General features: G+C 40.9%; 1 protein-coding gene across 24 annotated transcripts in view; it reads right to left on the reverse strand.

The window, feature by feature from the left end:
• Positions 1-15944, reverse strand: part of ANK3 (ankyrin 3) — a 755326-nt gene that overhangs the window by 101893 nt on the left and 637489 nt on the right. For 21 of the 24 annotated variants that reach the window (XM_066348428.1, XM_066348429.1, XM_066348430.1 and 18 more), the window contains 2 exons: positions 13782-13905; positions 8309-8411 (listed from right to left, as the gene is read on the reverse strand). In XM_066348428.1, the coding sequence (XP_066204525.1) occupies positions 8309-8411; positions 13782-13905 (227 nt within the window). Of the gene's footprint in view, positions 1-8308; positions 8412-13781; positions 13906-15171; positions 15852-15944 lie in introns of those variants that run through there. The other 3 variants (XM_066348434.1, XM_066348441.1, XM_066348448.1) reach the window with 2 other exon arrangements.

A 15944-nucleotide genomic window follows, 5' to 3' on the forward strand; every position in this document is an offset into this window, starting at 1 on the left:
AATCTGTAATCTTGCTGACCATTCAGCCAGAAGTGTTGAATGGGTCACCTGAGTAATGCTGGCAAAGCACTTTAAAGAGCAAAAGTAGCATATTAAATTTCACTAGTTAAAGGTGCTTATCTTCTAGGGAAGTATCTCGAGCAAATCTTTAATCCCAGGCTAGCTACATTCTGCCACCATGCACATCTTTGAGAACCCCTTAGAAATAAGCTTAAACAAAAAGAAACAGGAAGGTAAAACTGCTGATATGAGGGGAGGGTGTGGGGGGTGGGGAGTAGGGGAATGGGGCTGAGAGGTAGAGGAGGAAACCTATTAGCATATCCAGCCTTTTGAATTTGGCATTCTTCTTTTCTTTTCTTTTCTTTTCTTTTTTTTTTTGTATTTTTCTGAAGCTGGAAATGGAGCCTCGCTGAGGGAGGGGAAGAGAGAGACAGAGAGGAAGGAGAGGGGGAGGGGTGGAGAAGCAGATGGGCGCTTCTCCTGTGTGCCCTGGCCCGGAATCGAACCTGGGACTTCTGCACGCCAGGCCGACGCTCTACCACTGAGCCAACCGGCCAGGGCCATTCTTCTTTTCTATTACTGAGATCATTGAAAACTGCTAGGTCTTGAAAAATACATGTAATTTTCCCCAAAGAGCCCTCCAATTTGCACATGATTTACTAACATATCAAATAACACAATATAATGACTAAATATACATGAGAACATCCTTAGCCTCAGAAAAAGCCATGTCTGACCCAAAGGATTAGAATCCTAGGCTGTGAGTTAAATGAGAAGTTACGATGTGACACTTGCCTCCGGGTATGGGAAGGCTATGACAAGGCCTCCCTTATTAACCGCAGAACTGTCTCCACAGTTACCAAGCAAATAGCCAGTGCCACTGCACACTACTTTAGTGAAACCTTCTACACCGGTCACCCTTTGAAGCCCTGCCACTTGTCCTCTTAGGCATAAACCACTTGGGCGAGTCTGGTCTGAAAGGGAAAGTCTCCAAAAGGAAAGCAGTCTAATGAGAGGGACAGGGCTGCATAGCTGCCCCATTTCTCTCTGCTCATTAACTAACACGCTGTTCCTCTATCAACCGACCGGAAAGGAGACAGAAGGTGCGCATTCCTTAGTGACTGTCAAAGAACACCTTTCTAAAAGTTTTCTGTTCGGAAGCACCCAAGTTTATAGCTATTCTCTTAAATCATAGCTTATTTTCTTTTAATTTTGTCAAAATTTGGATTTATTAACCTTAAAATAATAGAATCTCAAGGTTGAATGGCACTTTAAGATTCTAGAAAACTTTGTACATTGCCTTTAATATGTGGTTGTTCATGCCAGGTTTGACTACCTCCAATAGTAAGTATATCAGTGAGGACAGAAACCCAGACTAAACTGGCTTAAGACGTCCTCTCCCCAGAGGTTGGAAGGGGGGAGACTGAGATAAATTTACCTGTTTATATAGTGGGAAATCTAGGTGGTACTAACTACAGGCGTGGCTGAATCCAGCCCTGGCTCAAAATATGGTAGGACTCCTTGGTCTTCATGCTCCACCCCCAGAAGCTTTGGGTTCACCTCATCTTTATAGCTTAGCAACCCCCAGAAGGCTACAAAAAATCTCAAATGTAAGTCTCAGACCTGACCAGGAGATGGTACAGTGGATAGAGCATCGGCCTGGGACGCAGAGGACTCAGGTTCAAAACCCCGAGGTCAATGGCTTGAGCACAGGGGCTCTGGTTTGAGCATGGAATCATAAACATGACCCCATTGTTTCTGGCTTGAAGCTCAAGGTTGTTGGCTTAAGCAAGGGGTCACTGGCACGGCTGCAACCCCCAGAGAAAGTAATCAGTGAACAACCAATGTGCCACAACAAAGAATGGATGCCTCTCATTCATTCTCTCTCCCTTCCTGTCTGTCTGTCCCTATCTGTCCCTCTCTGTCTCTCTTTCTGCCTCTATTGCTACAAAGGGGAAAAAAAATCTCAGTAGGCTGGCTAAGGTTTCACATTTTACCCAAACAGAATTACTATAATCCAGGAAAAGGAATGCTCTGAAAGGCCAGGTTTGGGGCTCATCTTTGGAGGAGAGGGAGAGATTTCAATACCTTCTAAACTACATTGACTGAGAAATGAGTGGGGGCAGAGGTCTGAGCATCAGACCCCGTGACTGCCACCTAGAGAAAGCAGAATTGATGCAGGCAGGCAAAAACAACCCATATTGCTGATTTCTCCTCTTCTCTCATCTTTGAATAACTACCAGAAACCATACTGCATTAAACGTTTCTGCCAGCAATATATGTCCCTTGGTCCTACCAGGACTTTTAAGATCATTCAAAGAAAGTATAATTAATTAGTTACCCTGAAGTATTTTTTTGAGCACTATAATGCCTTCTACCTCATATCCATGTTAAGGTCAAATACTTCCATTCCTTTAATGATGTCTTACATATTATAAGTTTAAGCAGAATCATTTTCTACATAATTTTCATAACTTGTTGCTGAACATAGGTTGCCAGTTCCCTTTAAAGCACATTAAATAAGAACTTATTAGAATTAGAAATAGGCATAATAGAGAACACATGTCTAAACATAATTTTCATGCTGAAAGCAGATAAAGATGATGGTACTACACTCTTATGAAGAATACTGACATATATGAATGAGATCCCGGAGGACAGAAAGCAGGCCTGGGCTCTTTGCGGGCTTCCTCCTCACTCACACTGAGCAATGCAGATTTGCAGTGGAATGGTGTACTGTACTAGTGTTAAAACAGGGCAACCTGGAGCCAGATGCCTCGTGGCTTTGTGATTTACCAGTTGTGTCCCCTGGGGTGAATTACTTAAGCTGTCTGTGCACTCAGTCTCTCCATCTTTTTAATAGAGCCAAGAAATTGTCTCATAGGATTTTTGTGAGATGTAAATGAGTTAATGCTGGTATTTTTTTTTTTTTTTTTTTTTACAAAGACAGATAGAGTCAGAGAGAGGGATAGACAGGGACAGACAGACAGGAACGAAGAAATGAGAAGCATCATTATTAGTTTTTCGTTGCGCATTGCGACACCTTAGTTGTTCATTGATTGCTTTCTCATATGTGCCTTGACCGTGGGCCTTCAGCAGACCCAGTAACCCCTTGCTTGAGCCAGTGACCTTGGGTCCAAGCTGGTGAGCTTTTGCTCAAACCAGAGGAGCCCGGGCTCAAAATGGAGACCTCGGGGTCTCGAACCTGGGTCTTCAGCATCCCAGTCTGACACTCTATCCACTGCGCCACTGCCTGGTCAGGCTGGTAAAACTCTTAAAATAGCTCCTGGCACATAGAAGCTCAAAATTAGCTGTTTTCACCACCATCGCCATCAGCATCACCACCATATCTCCTGATGCTTAAGGCCTCTCTAATGACTAATACTCCACAGCTGTAATGAGGACTGGATCATACACAGCAACATAAACCCTTTCAGACAGTGCTTTCAATAGTTAGGTCAGAATATATGAACAAACCTGTTCTAGTCATCTTAGACAACTGGGCTTCAGTTTAGAGTCATGCTTTTTCTTTATTACCATCTATTTGTAAAAGAATGCTTCTAAGCATAGAAAGATGTTGCTCTACAACAATCTGATATGCACAAATCTGAGCTTATAAAACTAATACATTAGAGGTTGACTGACCAATATAGAAGACCCCAGCTGGAGTGCTTTAAACCGTGATTCCTATCTAGCGGTGCATTCCATGATCACCTGTGGGCAGAGGCGGATTTAATGGCGGGTGCACGAGGCATGTGCACTGGGTCCCAACTTCTGAAAGGCCCCGTGAAACTTCAACTTTACACTTTTCTCTAATAACACCAGTTTGGTTTCATATGTGCAGTTTAACATTAATAGTACATTTTTTTTTTTCGTATTTTTCCAAAGTTAGAAGCAGGGAAACAATCAGACAGACTCCCGCATGTGCCCAACCGGGAACCACCCAGCATGCCCACCAGGGGCGATGCTCTGCCCATCTTGGGCACTGCTCCATTGCGGCTGACCAGAGCCACTCTAGCGCCTGGGGCAGAGGCCAAGGAGCCATCCCCAGCGCCTGGGCCATCTTTGCTCCAATGGAGCCTCGGCTGCGGGAGGGGAAGAGAGAGACAGAGAGGAAGGAGAGGGGGAGGGGTGGAGAAGCAGATGGGCGCTTCTCCTGTGTGCCCTGGCCGGGAATCGAACCCAGGACTTCCACACGCCGGGTTGATGCTCTACCGCTACATATTTTTTATTTACTTAAATATTTGGTTAACATGTATTTTTATTTTCCCTGTTTCTCTGTCTTTCTTTAAAGGGCCCAATATTTTCTTCAGCGCCTGCGATCTCAACCGACCTTAATCCGCCTCTGCCTATGGGGCTTGAAAAAAAACCACACAAGAGCAGGAAAGCAGTCAGGGAAATTTTGATTCTGTAGACTATCTTGTTTTCCTAATAGTCAAAGAGGTTCCAACGTTGCTCCTAATAAGAACTCCCACTAGGAATCAGTGGTTTTCAATTCTGGGTGCACTGAATAATCTGATGCCCAGGGCCCACCCAGCTCCACTGAATCAGGAACTGAGCAGCTGTCTTTGTAAAAAAGATCTCCAGGTGATTCTCGTAAGTGGTCAGAGCTGAGAACCACTGCTTTGAGTAACAGCTTCTGACAAACGCAAGACATAACTTATTTGCATATGATTTTCAGAAGCATATCTACAGGTGGCTCTTGATTAAAAGGTTAATAGGGAAAGAACAGGGAGTTCAAGGATAAAATCTATACCACAGTAAAGAGTAAAAAAAATAGAGTCCACTCTTGATCAGGGTGGGAGGGGTGGATGGGAATGAAGTGGTTTACAGACTGATCCTGATTAAGGCCCAGCAAGGAATGAAGTCAGGCTTCATTTTCCCACCTCTATTCCCCAGCTCTGGCCTCTGCACCTACCTTCAACCAGCACTTCTTAGGAGAAGGGGGAGGGTGGGTCTGTGTACATTATCCAGAGTCGTAAGTGCCCTGTAACTGTGGTTAATGTGCACACTGGTTAGTCAGCAGCAGCATAATAAGCCACCAGGCTTTGTGTGGGTGAGGTCTACTCACATTAAGAAAAAGAAGTGCACAAAGTTCTTTTGTATTCCTTTTTTGTCTTATCTTATCAAGACAACTTTAACTGAGTAATGACAGGGAAATTTTAAATCTGACAGGAAGTCATGTAACATTGCTTTAGGAATTCTAAATACTGTATTGAAGACTTTTTGCATGTGTTTAGACAAAATAAATACTGTGCAGAAACTCCATTTTGAAAGTTATAAATATGGATTTAGAGGCATGACAGACATAAACTAAAATTTATTTACCTAAATTCTGATATAAAGTATGTCATTGAACTTCTAAAGTAAATACTTCTCATTGATCTTGCATAGTATAACTGGGCTCTTGCTTCTGAAAGCCTTTCTTTTGAGGAATTAGCCTTTTCTCTCTCTTCTATAATAAATAAGACACTAGGGACTATTGGTTAATAACATCTCTTTCAGAATTTGTTTTCATCTTTCCTCCAAGTTTTTATTTTGAAGGTGTTTATACAAACAAAAAAGTTGAAAAAAGGGTATAAGGAATATCCACAAACACTCCAACAAGGTTCAACAATTAACATGTTGCCATATTTGTTTTTTTTCCATCTCTCTCCCCACATGCATACACTTTTTTGAGGGTGGCTGAACCACGTGAAAATAAATAGCTGACTTAATAGTTACTTCACTCCTGTAAACTTCAACATGTATACCCTTGGAATAGAAACATTCCTCTGGACAGCTTCAATACCGGTAACACTGCTAAAAAAATTAATGACTTTCTAACAGTATAGTTAGTATATTTTCAAATGCCCCTATCTGTCCCTAAAATGTTTTTATACCTTTCATATTTTTCTCAAATCTCTGGTAAATTTATCATGAATGCGTGTGGCCAGGAGTAAGGCTGTATGCTCATTAAATATGCTCTTTCCACAAGGAATGCTTGTCAGGTCATAGGACTCCCTGTGGTCTTTAAAGAAAGCCACTTCCTGCGTTATCTGTAGTTATCAACTTAACATTTCTTTGTAAAGGTTTCAAGATGTCCTAAATCTTCCTTTTCCCTGATTGGTCTACAGAAGTGTTGTGACATCCACAGAGGTGCTTCTGACATAGAAACAGTAACAGACTGAACAAAAGAACATCAGTTTCACCTCAAAACTTCTTTTTATCCTTTATTTCTTTTCAGAAATGCTTTATTCTGAGTAAATGCTGCCCCGCCACTCTACTTAAATAAGCAGGTCTTGATAGAAGCTAATAGGTAATGGTGTGAGAGCCCTCAGAAGTCTGCCTGTACCCTTGCTCTATTGCACACATTTGTGTAGTACTTTAAGAATGATGTACAGAACTTGGGAGGTAGTATGACTACGACAGTAATAATGGTGGTCACAGTGGTGGAGATGAAAGTGGCAGTGATGGGGTCCTGGTCCTGTTGGCAATAATGGTAAGGTCCAGGTGATGGTGGTGCTAGTCTCAATTTCAGGTCCTTGCCCCAAAGCAAATATATACTTAGAAACATAAACCATAATTAGGTTCAATGACAGATCTGCTATTCTGTTACAGACTTAGGCACACGTTTTATGTAAGAGAAAAATGTCACTGATACACGAGAAATCTCTTTTTACCTGCAATTCTATAAGTTTTGTGGGGTTTCTTTAGGGCATAGTGAATAACAGGCATTTCTACACTTGTAAGTATTATCAATCAACCCACTAATATCTTATTTCAATTGGGAACATGAAGAGATCAGGACTACCTGACTAGGATAATGATCATAGCCAACCAAGCAAAGAGTTCTTCAGAAAATCTCCACCAACGCCTGGGCAATACCTTATACCCAAGACTTTAGTCATTATTTGAGACAAGTGATATTTTAGTGTTAACACCCACTGATACCATGACATGCTATGGCACCTGTAATCACTCCACAGAGGGTGCTTTTGTCTGACTGACCCAACACTGAATAGCCATTGTATTCACCTCTGCAAGGCCTGCTTGCTAAGAGACTTTGACAGAGAGTAAAGTATGATAAAATGTTTATTGTATGTCCTTGTGAAGTACAATGTACATCTATCTGTGTGTCTGGGAATCAGCATCTCCAGACATGTGGGAGTCCCAAAGGTCTGACTGTCTACTGTTTAATCTCTAACTTGGTGGTAAGTGACTATCACTTACTCATCTGCTCCAATTTACTTTCAGGGCAGTGAATAAGTCCAGCATCAATTCACCAATCATTAACATTGTTTAAATATCATCAACCACCTTTAAAATTAGTTTTATGGTCCAAACAGTTTCATCTATTATCAATTCATGACTGCAAATTTAAAATCAGGTATTTTGTGTATCTAGAATAATGAATCATCCCAAGTCCACATGCAGCAGGATTATGTTGCTGGGACTTCTTATATTAAACTAATATCTAGTCAACCAATTATTGAAAAAAAGAAATTGCATTAACACCTGATGAACCCAGCAGAGATTCTAGTAGAGAGCAAAATACTATAACATCTTGAGAGGCCCATTACAGTCAGCTTTGAAACTAAGGGATCAAAAACATGACTGATCTAAGCTTAACTACTTGCTAAAAACAATTCTAGCAAATTCCAACATGCATACAAAGTTTGTTTAGCAAAATCAAATATTCATGTGGATGTCAGCAACTCTAGCTACCAATTATTATTAACTCTCTAGAAATGAGAGAAGAGATCCATGTCTTTCCTAAGACCTTCTGAGTTTCTCTCTGTGGGATTTTAGAGACTCACCAGAAGAAAAGGTTGTTTCCATATATGGCACAATTGATTTTTTTTTAGGTGAGAGGAGGGGAGATATTGAGGCAGACTCCCACAGACCCCCCAACCAGGATCCATTGGGCAACCACCAGCTGGGGCTGATGCTCGAGTACTGAGCTAAATTTAGTGCCTGAGGACCAACCAAGCTATCTTCACTGTCCAGGGTCATGCTCAAAGCAATTGAGCCACTGGCTGTGGGAGAAGGAGAGGGAAAGAAGGGGAAGAAAGAGAGGAAGAGAAGCAGATGGTTGCTTCTGTGTGCCCTGGCTAGAAATTGAACCCGGGGACGTCTATACATTGGGCTGATGCTCTATCTGTTGAGCCACTGGCCGGGGCCTGATTTTTTCTTTAATTGGTAGTACAGGAAGATTTACAAATGCAAAATCAAACATGCAGAAATACAGTTTTGTCATGAGACGAAGACTTTGATTCAAACATACAAATGAATAGCAATAAAAAAATATTGTTAAAACAATGCCTACCTGCTCTTTGGATGGCACAAGGAGTTCTTCGATCATCATGCTGTCCCGTGCATAGGAGCTTCTGTTCAAGGTGTAAGACCTATCCGAACTGAAGGAGCGGAGGCTGTTGTATTTACAGTTAACCATTCAAGAGTGGGAGATGATCATGAGATGAATAAAAGAAAATTAATTCATGCAACTTTAAGAACAGGCAAGATGGCTAAAAATATCAACAAAAGGTGTTCTTAAAAAGACACTGTAAAAATAAAATCTCTTTAGCTTGGACAATCTCATGATCAGGTTTTGTTTAAAATTAGGCAAACTGGTGTTAAATATGTAAGATCATGAAATGCATGAAAACTTTGGATGTTGCACTGTGAGAAAGTCAAACCAACATGACAATTTAGAAGAACCAGATGATTCCAGATAATCTGATACCCTGAGAGATTTTTCTATGGTAAAACCTTATGTTAGGGTCTCCTCACTTTCTAGTCCATATCTGTCTACCTTGTACTACTGAATGAAATTATGTCTGCTATAAATGGATCATATAAATGTTTATATGTCTTTGGGAACTAGATACGGGCTTAACTTATCCAGAGGTTTATAGTTGCTACTTGTGGAAAGCGTTAAGAAGAAAGTAGTGCTATGAATACATAACATCCTACATGATCTTCTTTGCCAGCTTTCTGGCCTTGAAAATTCTTATTCCATGTGTGGTTGTTTTTCTCTCACTGCTCCTTCTACTCTTCTCCTTTCTAGCCCCTTTCAAACCCTCTACATGGCCCCTGAACTTCCCAGAGTACAAGCTTTATTATGTCCTGAAGTGCCACTCACCACACTGACCTCTAAACTAAAAACCAGGCCCTGGCCAGTTGGCTCAGTGGTAGAGCATCGGCCCAGCTTGTGGAAGTCTCGAGTTTGATTCCTGGTCAGGAATCCACCCCCAGCCCACCCTTCCATCTTCCCCTTCCACAGGCATGGCTCGAATGATTGGTTCAAGCAAAGTTGGCCCAGGGCACTAAGGATGGCGCCCTCGCCTCAGGCACTAAAATAGCTCAGTTGCAGAGCAATGGAGCAGCTGCCCAGAGGGGCAGAGCATTGCCTGGTAGGGGGCTTGGCAGGTGGATCCCGGTCAGGGCACTTGTAAGAGTCTGTTTCCCTGCTTCTCACTTAAAAAATTTTTTAAAAATAAAATAAAAAGCAATAGGGGGTTGGAGAGGGCAAAATGGTTGATGGTGGTCAAAAGGAACAAGATTCCAGTTATAAAATAAATAAATCCTGGGGATATAATGTACAGCATGATGACTATAGTTAATGATGCTGTACTATATATTTGAACAAGTTGCTATGAGAGTAGGTCTTAAAAGTTTTCATCACAAGAAAAAAAATTGTAGCTACATGTGGTGATGGATATTAACTAGAATTATTGTGATAATCATTTTGCAATAGATACATCTATTGAATCATGTTGTATACCTGAAACTAATATAAAGTTATTTGTCAATTATATCTCCACACTTGATCTTAGCTAAAAGGCTAAGAAGAGATGTCAATTATATCTCAATCTTTTAAAAAAAAAAGCAACCGAGTAAGGGACCGTGGTAAGCCTGCACATATCCACATAGGACATGCAGACTGATGCGAGCCTTGGCGGACACCTGTGATCCTACAGGAACACAAAGGAGAGAGGCTGTGAGGCCATCACCTGCCTGCCTCGCTATCTCACCTGCCGTGGTAGGCTGTCACCAGGCAGCTTTTCATTGCCTCCTGGGGCTTCCTGCCCCTGTCCTCCTTGGAATAGAGCACAGAATATGAAACCACTTAGCTGTAGTCTATAATTGGCTCCTCAGCAATGGGACATCCTACAGCTAGCACGGCAGACAGATAGCTCCTTTGTTCTGGTGTCATATAGTTTGGTATGGTGGACAAGGACCATGGCAGTTGGCATCTGTCGCTTCCTATGTAATTCATAAATTGTCTGAGTGTAAATGCGGCTGCTTGAATCTTTACCAGAAGACTAAGTCAGACTCTGGCCTTGGCCGTGCGTGGGCTAGACAGGGAAAAGTGCAAAGCAGTAAATAAGGAATGACTCCTTCGCTTTGCACAAAACAATTTCTTTTCCCCTCTGCACTTACTATACTAAAGATTACCCCAAAGTGGGCATTTTAATATCAATACACAGAGACCCCCGACTTACAGGTATGATTCCAAGTGTCCATATAAATGGGTAGGTCCATCCTTCTAGGATTAGAGTTTTAGCTTTCACCAGAATCTTAGAGGGGTTTCAGACTCCAAAGTGACTGTAATTCTACAGACATTACGTAGTGTATTCAACAAATATTTACTAAGTGACAATTCTGAGCTAGTCACCATATTAGACCCAGGAGCGAGAAGGGAAAAGAAGTAAGCGTTATCCCTGGAGGACAGCTTACCTGGCCGGGCCCTCAGCGCCCAACCTTACGACTCATAATTCTGTCTCCCCTCCCTCCATTTCAGCTGCCAACCTCTCTCTCAGTTATTCCTGTTTCTAGCCCCCCCTTTACCTTTTCTCAAGTACAATATAAACTTCCTAAAAGCAGATATTCTCCTTCTACTCTAACTCAACACTGTTCAACAGAATTCTGGGCGATGATGAGTGTGTCCTAAACCGACACTGTCCAGTCCAGTGTCCAGTGGTCACGAGTGGCCACCGAGCACCTGGTATGCGACTAGTGACTGAAGAACTGAATTTTTCATTGTATTTATTTTTTTTAACTAGCTGTAATCTAATTAGCCCTGTCACTAGGGGCTACACGACCACACAGTGCAACTTCTAAGTGCTCACAGCAAAGTTCTGTTTTGGCCCAGTGATGTGATTTGAGAAGCTCACCCTTGGCATCAGACATTCATTTCTTTAAGTTATGGTTTCTACAGTGGATGTTAATATTGGTTGTATGTAAGAACAATTTTACTCTAGATGTGGACAAAGACTTAAAAATTCAAAAAATAATTACGTACTTATTTTCATTTCAGTTCTGAAAAATATCTAAGATTTGTTGATACATTTTAAACATCCTCTTTTTCTTTTAACTTACACAGGCTTGTGGACCACAGAACAGAGCACAGACTTGGGACCTATCAACAGAAAGGCCTAAAGACGTCTTCATTTCATTTGTCCACAGTTCTTATTCCTGACTGTTTCAGACCAACTTACATTAGACAGATGGAGACAATTAAATCCATCAAGCTTCACTCAGAATCCTTAATACATCGAAGTAATTTCAGCTACTAAAATTAGACATTATTTGCATGGGGATCTGGAAAGCATTAAATAGTTTTTTTAAAAAGGTCAACTATATTATTTGTAGCCATCAGTATACCCTAAGTTTTAAATACAGGAAGTGTTAGAAAACCGCATGCCTGAGAATTCTTAAAATTATACTAATGTGCGTAGCCCAACTCAAAACGGCAACCAGCAAACAAACGGCTCTTCTAGACTTTCTTTAAGTCCAGTGAAATTTCTCCAGTTACTTCATGCACCACACAAACTTGGTAAGGGAAAGAAATTCCCCAAGTGTTCAGGCAATTTCGCATGAGTAACATTTTTTACGAGATATCTAGTTATCTGCTAATTTCTTCAGAATCAGAAAACTGATTTGCGAGAGATGAGCAGGAAAATAAAAAGCATAGAGCAGAGCAACACAGCACATAACATCACAATGCTGAGGAAAATAAAAATGCAAAAATGAATCGGGGAAGGGCAGAGAACACTGGGAAGGTGCCATTTCTTACCTGATCTTGGGACTATTTTAAAGTATTTTTAGAAAAAACAGGAGAAGAAAGCAAAAAAAAAATCAGACAGGGAAAAAAGAAAAAAATGTTATGGTTGAATGAGTTAAACATTTAATGTATTCCTTTTTAAATGTTACACTCAGAATATTATACTTGGCAATACTCTAACAATACCTTAAAACATATTGGTTTTATGAATTATTTTTATATTTGCCTCTGAGCATAACATGAGTTGTCAATGTATAAAAAAATGAGTTACATATAACAGCAACAAATAATAATAATAATAATAATAATAATAATAATGGTGCAATCAAAAGCAAAAGTGTGAAAGCCTTCAAATTGTCCTGGGAAAGAATTATGTGACAATATTCTGGTTTCATCACTCACTGAATGTCCGCTGCTACAATTTTCTACATACAAATAAGTAATCCACAAAATGTTATCTTTTATATACTATCTCAGGAAGAGAATCAGCTAGTATAAAAATAATTAAATCTCCAAATAGAATTTCCCTTGACATCCTTTAAGATTGTGCATGTTTTCAGTTATAACTTGTTATCTGTGAATACATGAAGTACTACATATTATAAAAAGTAATCTCCCATTTTTGTTCATGACACCAGTTACAAGAAGATTTTAAGGCCTTTTATATACTATATATATTTATAAAGCAAGAATTCTACGGAGTTACATGAGATCTAAAATTCCCTTAAAAAAAAGACTAACTTGAAAAACATCAATTCAGCAGCTAAACTGGCCACATCAAGGACACTGAGAATTAACTCTCAGGTTTACTTTGTGGGAAGTGACATTTACTCTTAGACAATGAAACTTTTTACAACAGATACTTAAACTATAGGAAAATGTCCCCAGGGCTCTGGCTTAGGTGGTTTAATTATTAGCTTTAAAATAACTTGACTGTCAAAAAAAAAAAAAAAAAAAAAAACAAAAAACAAAACTTGACTGTCAGCAAACAAGCTGTTAATCCAACCAGGGAAAAGAAGTCCCCAATTTCTGGACAAGGTCCTATTTCTTTAAACCAGTGTCAGATAAATTTGAGCCAAGGTTTTCCACATACCAAAGTTTTACGCTTTAGTTGTAAGGATTGAATCTGCCACTACTCCTGTCTATGACTCTTGGCAAGTCACTGCTACACCCCTCACATGTCCCTTTTATACATACTCATAGTCAAGTTTTAGTAGAGATACTCAAACCCTTGGTAAGCAATTCTAACAAACAATATTTTTAAAAACAAAAATGCTCTTTTTAAGTCTCCGTCCTGAATAATTATTTCAGCAATGAAGAGAGAATAGTGAACAATCAACACAATGATTTCTTACTTATTGGAAAATAAGATTTTTCTTTCCATATAGAACAAAATTTAATTTTGAAACATGTAACCCAGACTGGTTCTCCCAGTTTTGTCTGTGAACTCCTTCGCTACTCTGCTTGAAGCATGACTGCCAGGCAGGGGGGAAAGGAACAGTTAACATGTCAATCACATACAATCAAGGACTGAAAACCACAGAAGAAAACGTACATTGAGCATGTACAGCAGAGCATGTACATTGGCATTGAGAACACTTCACCAAATTCATATCCTCATCCAAAGAGCACATTTGGGGATAATGGGAAAAATGAAAATGGTTTTGGTTTATGACAAATCATGATTGTTTTAAATTACCTATGGAAAAAAAAAGCAGCAACAATAAAATACCTGGCAGAACGGGCACCCAGACTAAAGCCCATGTAGCCTTCGGCAGGCAGGGAATCATCGCCCAGCTCCTTAAGGTCCTGTGGCCCCAGATACTTGTCAGTGTCCCCTGTCATGGCATCTTCGCCTGCGGATGTACAAAGCAAGCCAGAATCAGACGCTTCCCTTTTGAAAACGTGTCTGTTGTGGAGAAATCCGCTCCTTTGGTCATCAGCAAATTATCCATTCTCTCACAGTGATCTTTTCCTCTCTCCTGGATTGTATTTGTAATTCCGTTTAGCAGGAAAAAGTAGAAGCAGAGGTTAGTTCATAATTTCGAGAGTGAATTTAAGAAGCAGAAAGAGTGCCTGGTGTGAAGTACCAATCTTAAAACTTTTTCCCTAACTCCTTCCTCCCCCCTTACCCGCGGCTGACTAGAAAGAAGGATCTTTTATGTCTGTTTTCCTCAACTCACTGTGATGAGGGCAGCTTGTTTGAGTGGACATTGATGCAAAATAAAAACCACCACTTCTCTACTGTTCTAGACATTATGTGTGAGAATGGACTTTTGTTTAAATTGTCTCCTCACACCAAAGATTTCAGTTTGGGGCTTATGTAAAAAACTAGAAAATTTCTTAATCTGAACTATAACTGCTCCGCTGGGTAACCCTGAATCACAACAATTTTCCACTGTTTCTAAACCTATCAAATTAACAGCCCAGTGGGGCTGCCCCCCGTGCTTGACCCCGCCTTGGAAAGAAGCTTCTCCTATAGAGACCAAAATGGGGTTTCAGCAGTTAAAAAACAGGACTATATAAATCGCTCTTCAGCCATCAATGCAAAGAGTTAATCATATAAAATACTAGCTACATGTGCATAGCATGACCTCACACAGAAAAACCACATTCCAAGAGTGACAGGGCAGGTTTTCCAGATGCATTCTGCCCTCTGGGACGGTTCCCATCCTTGCAAAATGTAGCACAGGCTGTGGAAAAAAGTTCCTTCCGCAAACAGGCAACCTCGCTCTCCTTTTTATGACTCTCATTCTCTCTCTGGACACAAACTTGGCAGGCCGAGTGAGATTTCAAAAGCCTCTATGTTATGTTTTCTCAAAGGTAAGTGATTCATCTGCTCCAGCCATATTTTCCAATTCCTTTCTCAGTACCATTTATAATTTCCATTCATTTAAACTCAGGAAACCACAGGAGCTCAGCTTTTCAACTACCAATCAAGTCTAAAAATACACTGTCGTCTACTGTTTTTGCAAATGTAAAAACTAAACAGAGCAACGTTCTTCTGCAACCCTGTACTAAGCGATTATTTACGTAATTATTTACAATGAGGCTAATTTGCCCAATCACCTCGTTAAGACCCGAAACAGCGCACACCAAGTACAACTTAAAGAAGAGCTTACTCAGTCGTAAAGCCATTTTCACCAGGCGGGGTGGGTCGGATGTTTTCCTGATGCTTCCAGGAATTCCTGAACCAGCGATTTAGAATTTACCTCCAAATCAATCCAAACAAACCAATGACTGGGTTGTATCCCCCGTCTTCACCACCACCGCCGAGTTCCTCTCAGCATCTCCGTCTCCTCTCCTCGTAGGCAATTGAGGAATTACACATGTTTTCCTACTCATCAGAGGTCGAAGATTTTCAATATTTCAGACCAAAAACAAAACAAAACAACGCCCCCCCCCCCCAACCCCAGCTATTCCAAATTCAGATTAAGATCCTTTTGATCACTCCGCAGACATCCTTTTAGAGCTCCTTCTGATTGGATTAAAAACTCCTCTGGCGAGCCTCTAGCAGGACGGAACGGTGACATAAATGCAAGCCCTGAGTTATTTGTATGTAAATATGAGGGCAGCTCCAGTGTAGACTTTCGGTAATTTGATCCCAATGCTCAGCGCCTAGCTGGGTAACCGAGACAGCCTTAAACCGAGGGAGAGCCAGCCCGCGAGGTGCTGCGTTTTATTGGGAGGTGGCTCTTCTCCCACAGGAATGAGGAGCCGGCTGGCCCAGGTAGAGGAAAAACAGGAGAAAACAAAGAAGTGGCAGGACAGGGAGTGGCAGCGAGCTTCAGGCAAACTTTCAACTTTGTTCTCAGCTGGGAACACCGGGAGCCTGGGTTATTTATGGTCTCTGTCAGGTGGAAGGAGGTGGGGGGGGGGGGGGAAGAGAGAGAGG

The sequence above is a fragment of the Saccopteryx leptura genome, chromosome 9 (genome assembly GCF_036850995.1).
Source record: "Saccopteryx leptura isolate mSacLep1 chromosome 9, mSacLep1_pri_phased_curated, whole genome shotgun sequence".
NCBI classification, from domain to species: Eukaryota; Metazoa; Chordata; class Mammalia; order Chiroptera; family Emballonuridae; genus Saccopteryx; species Saccopteryx leptura.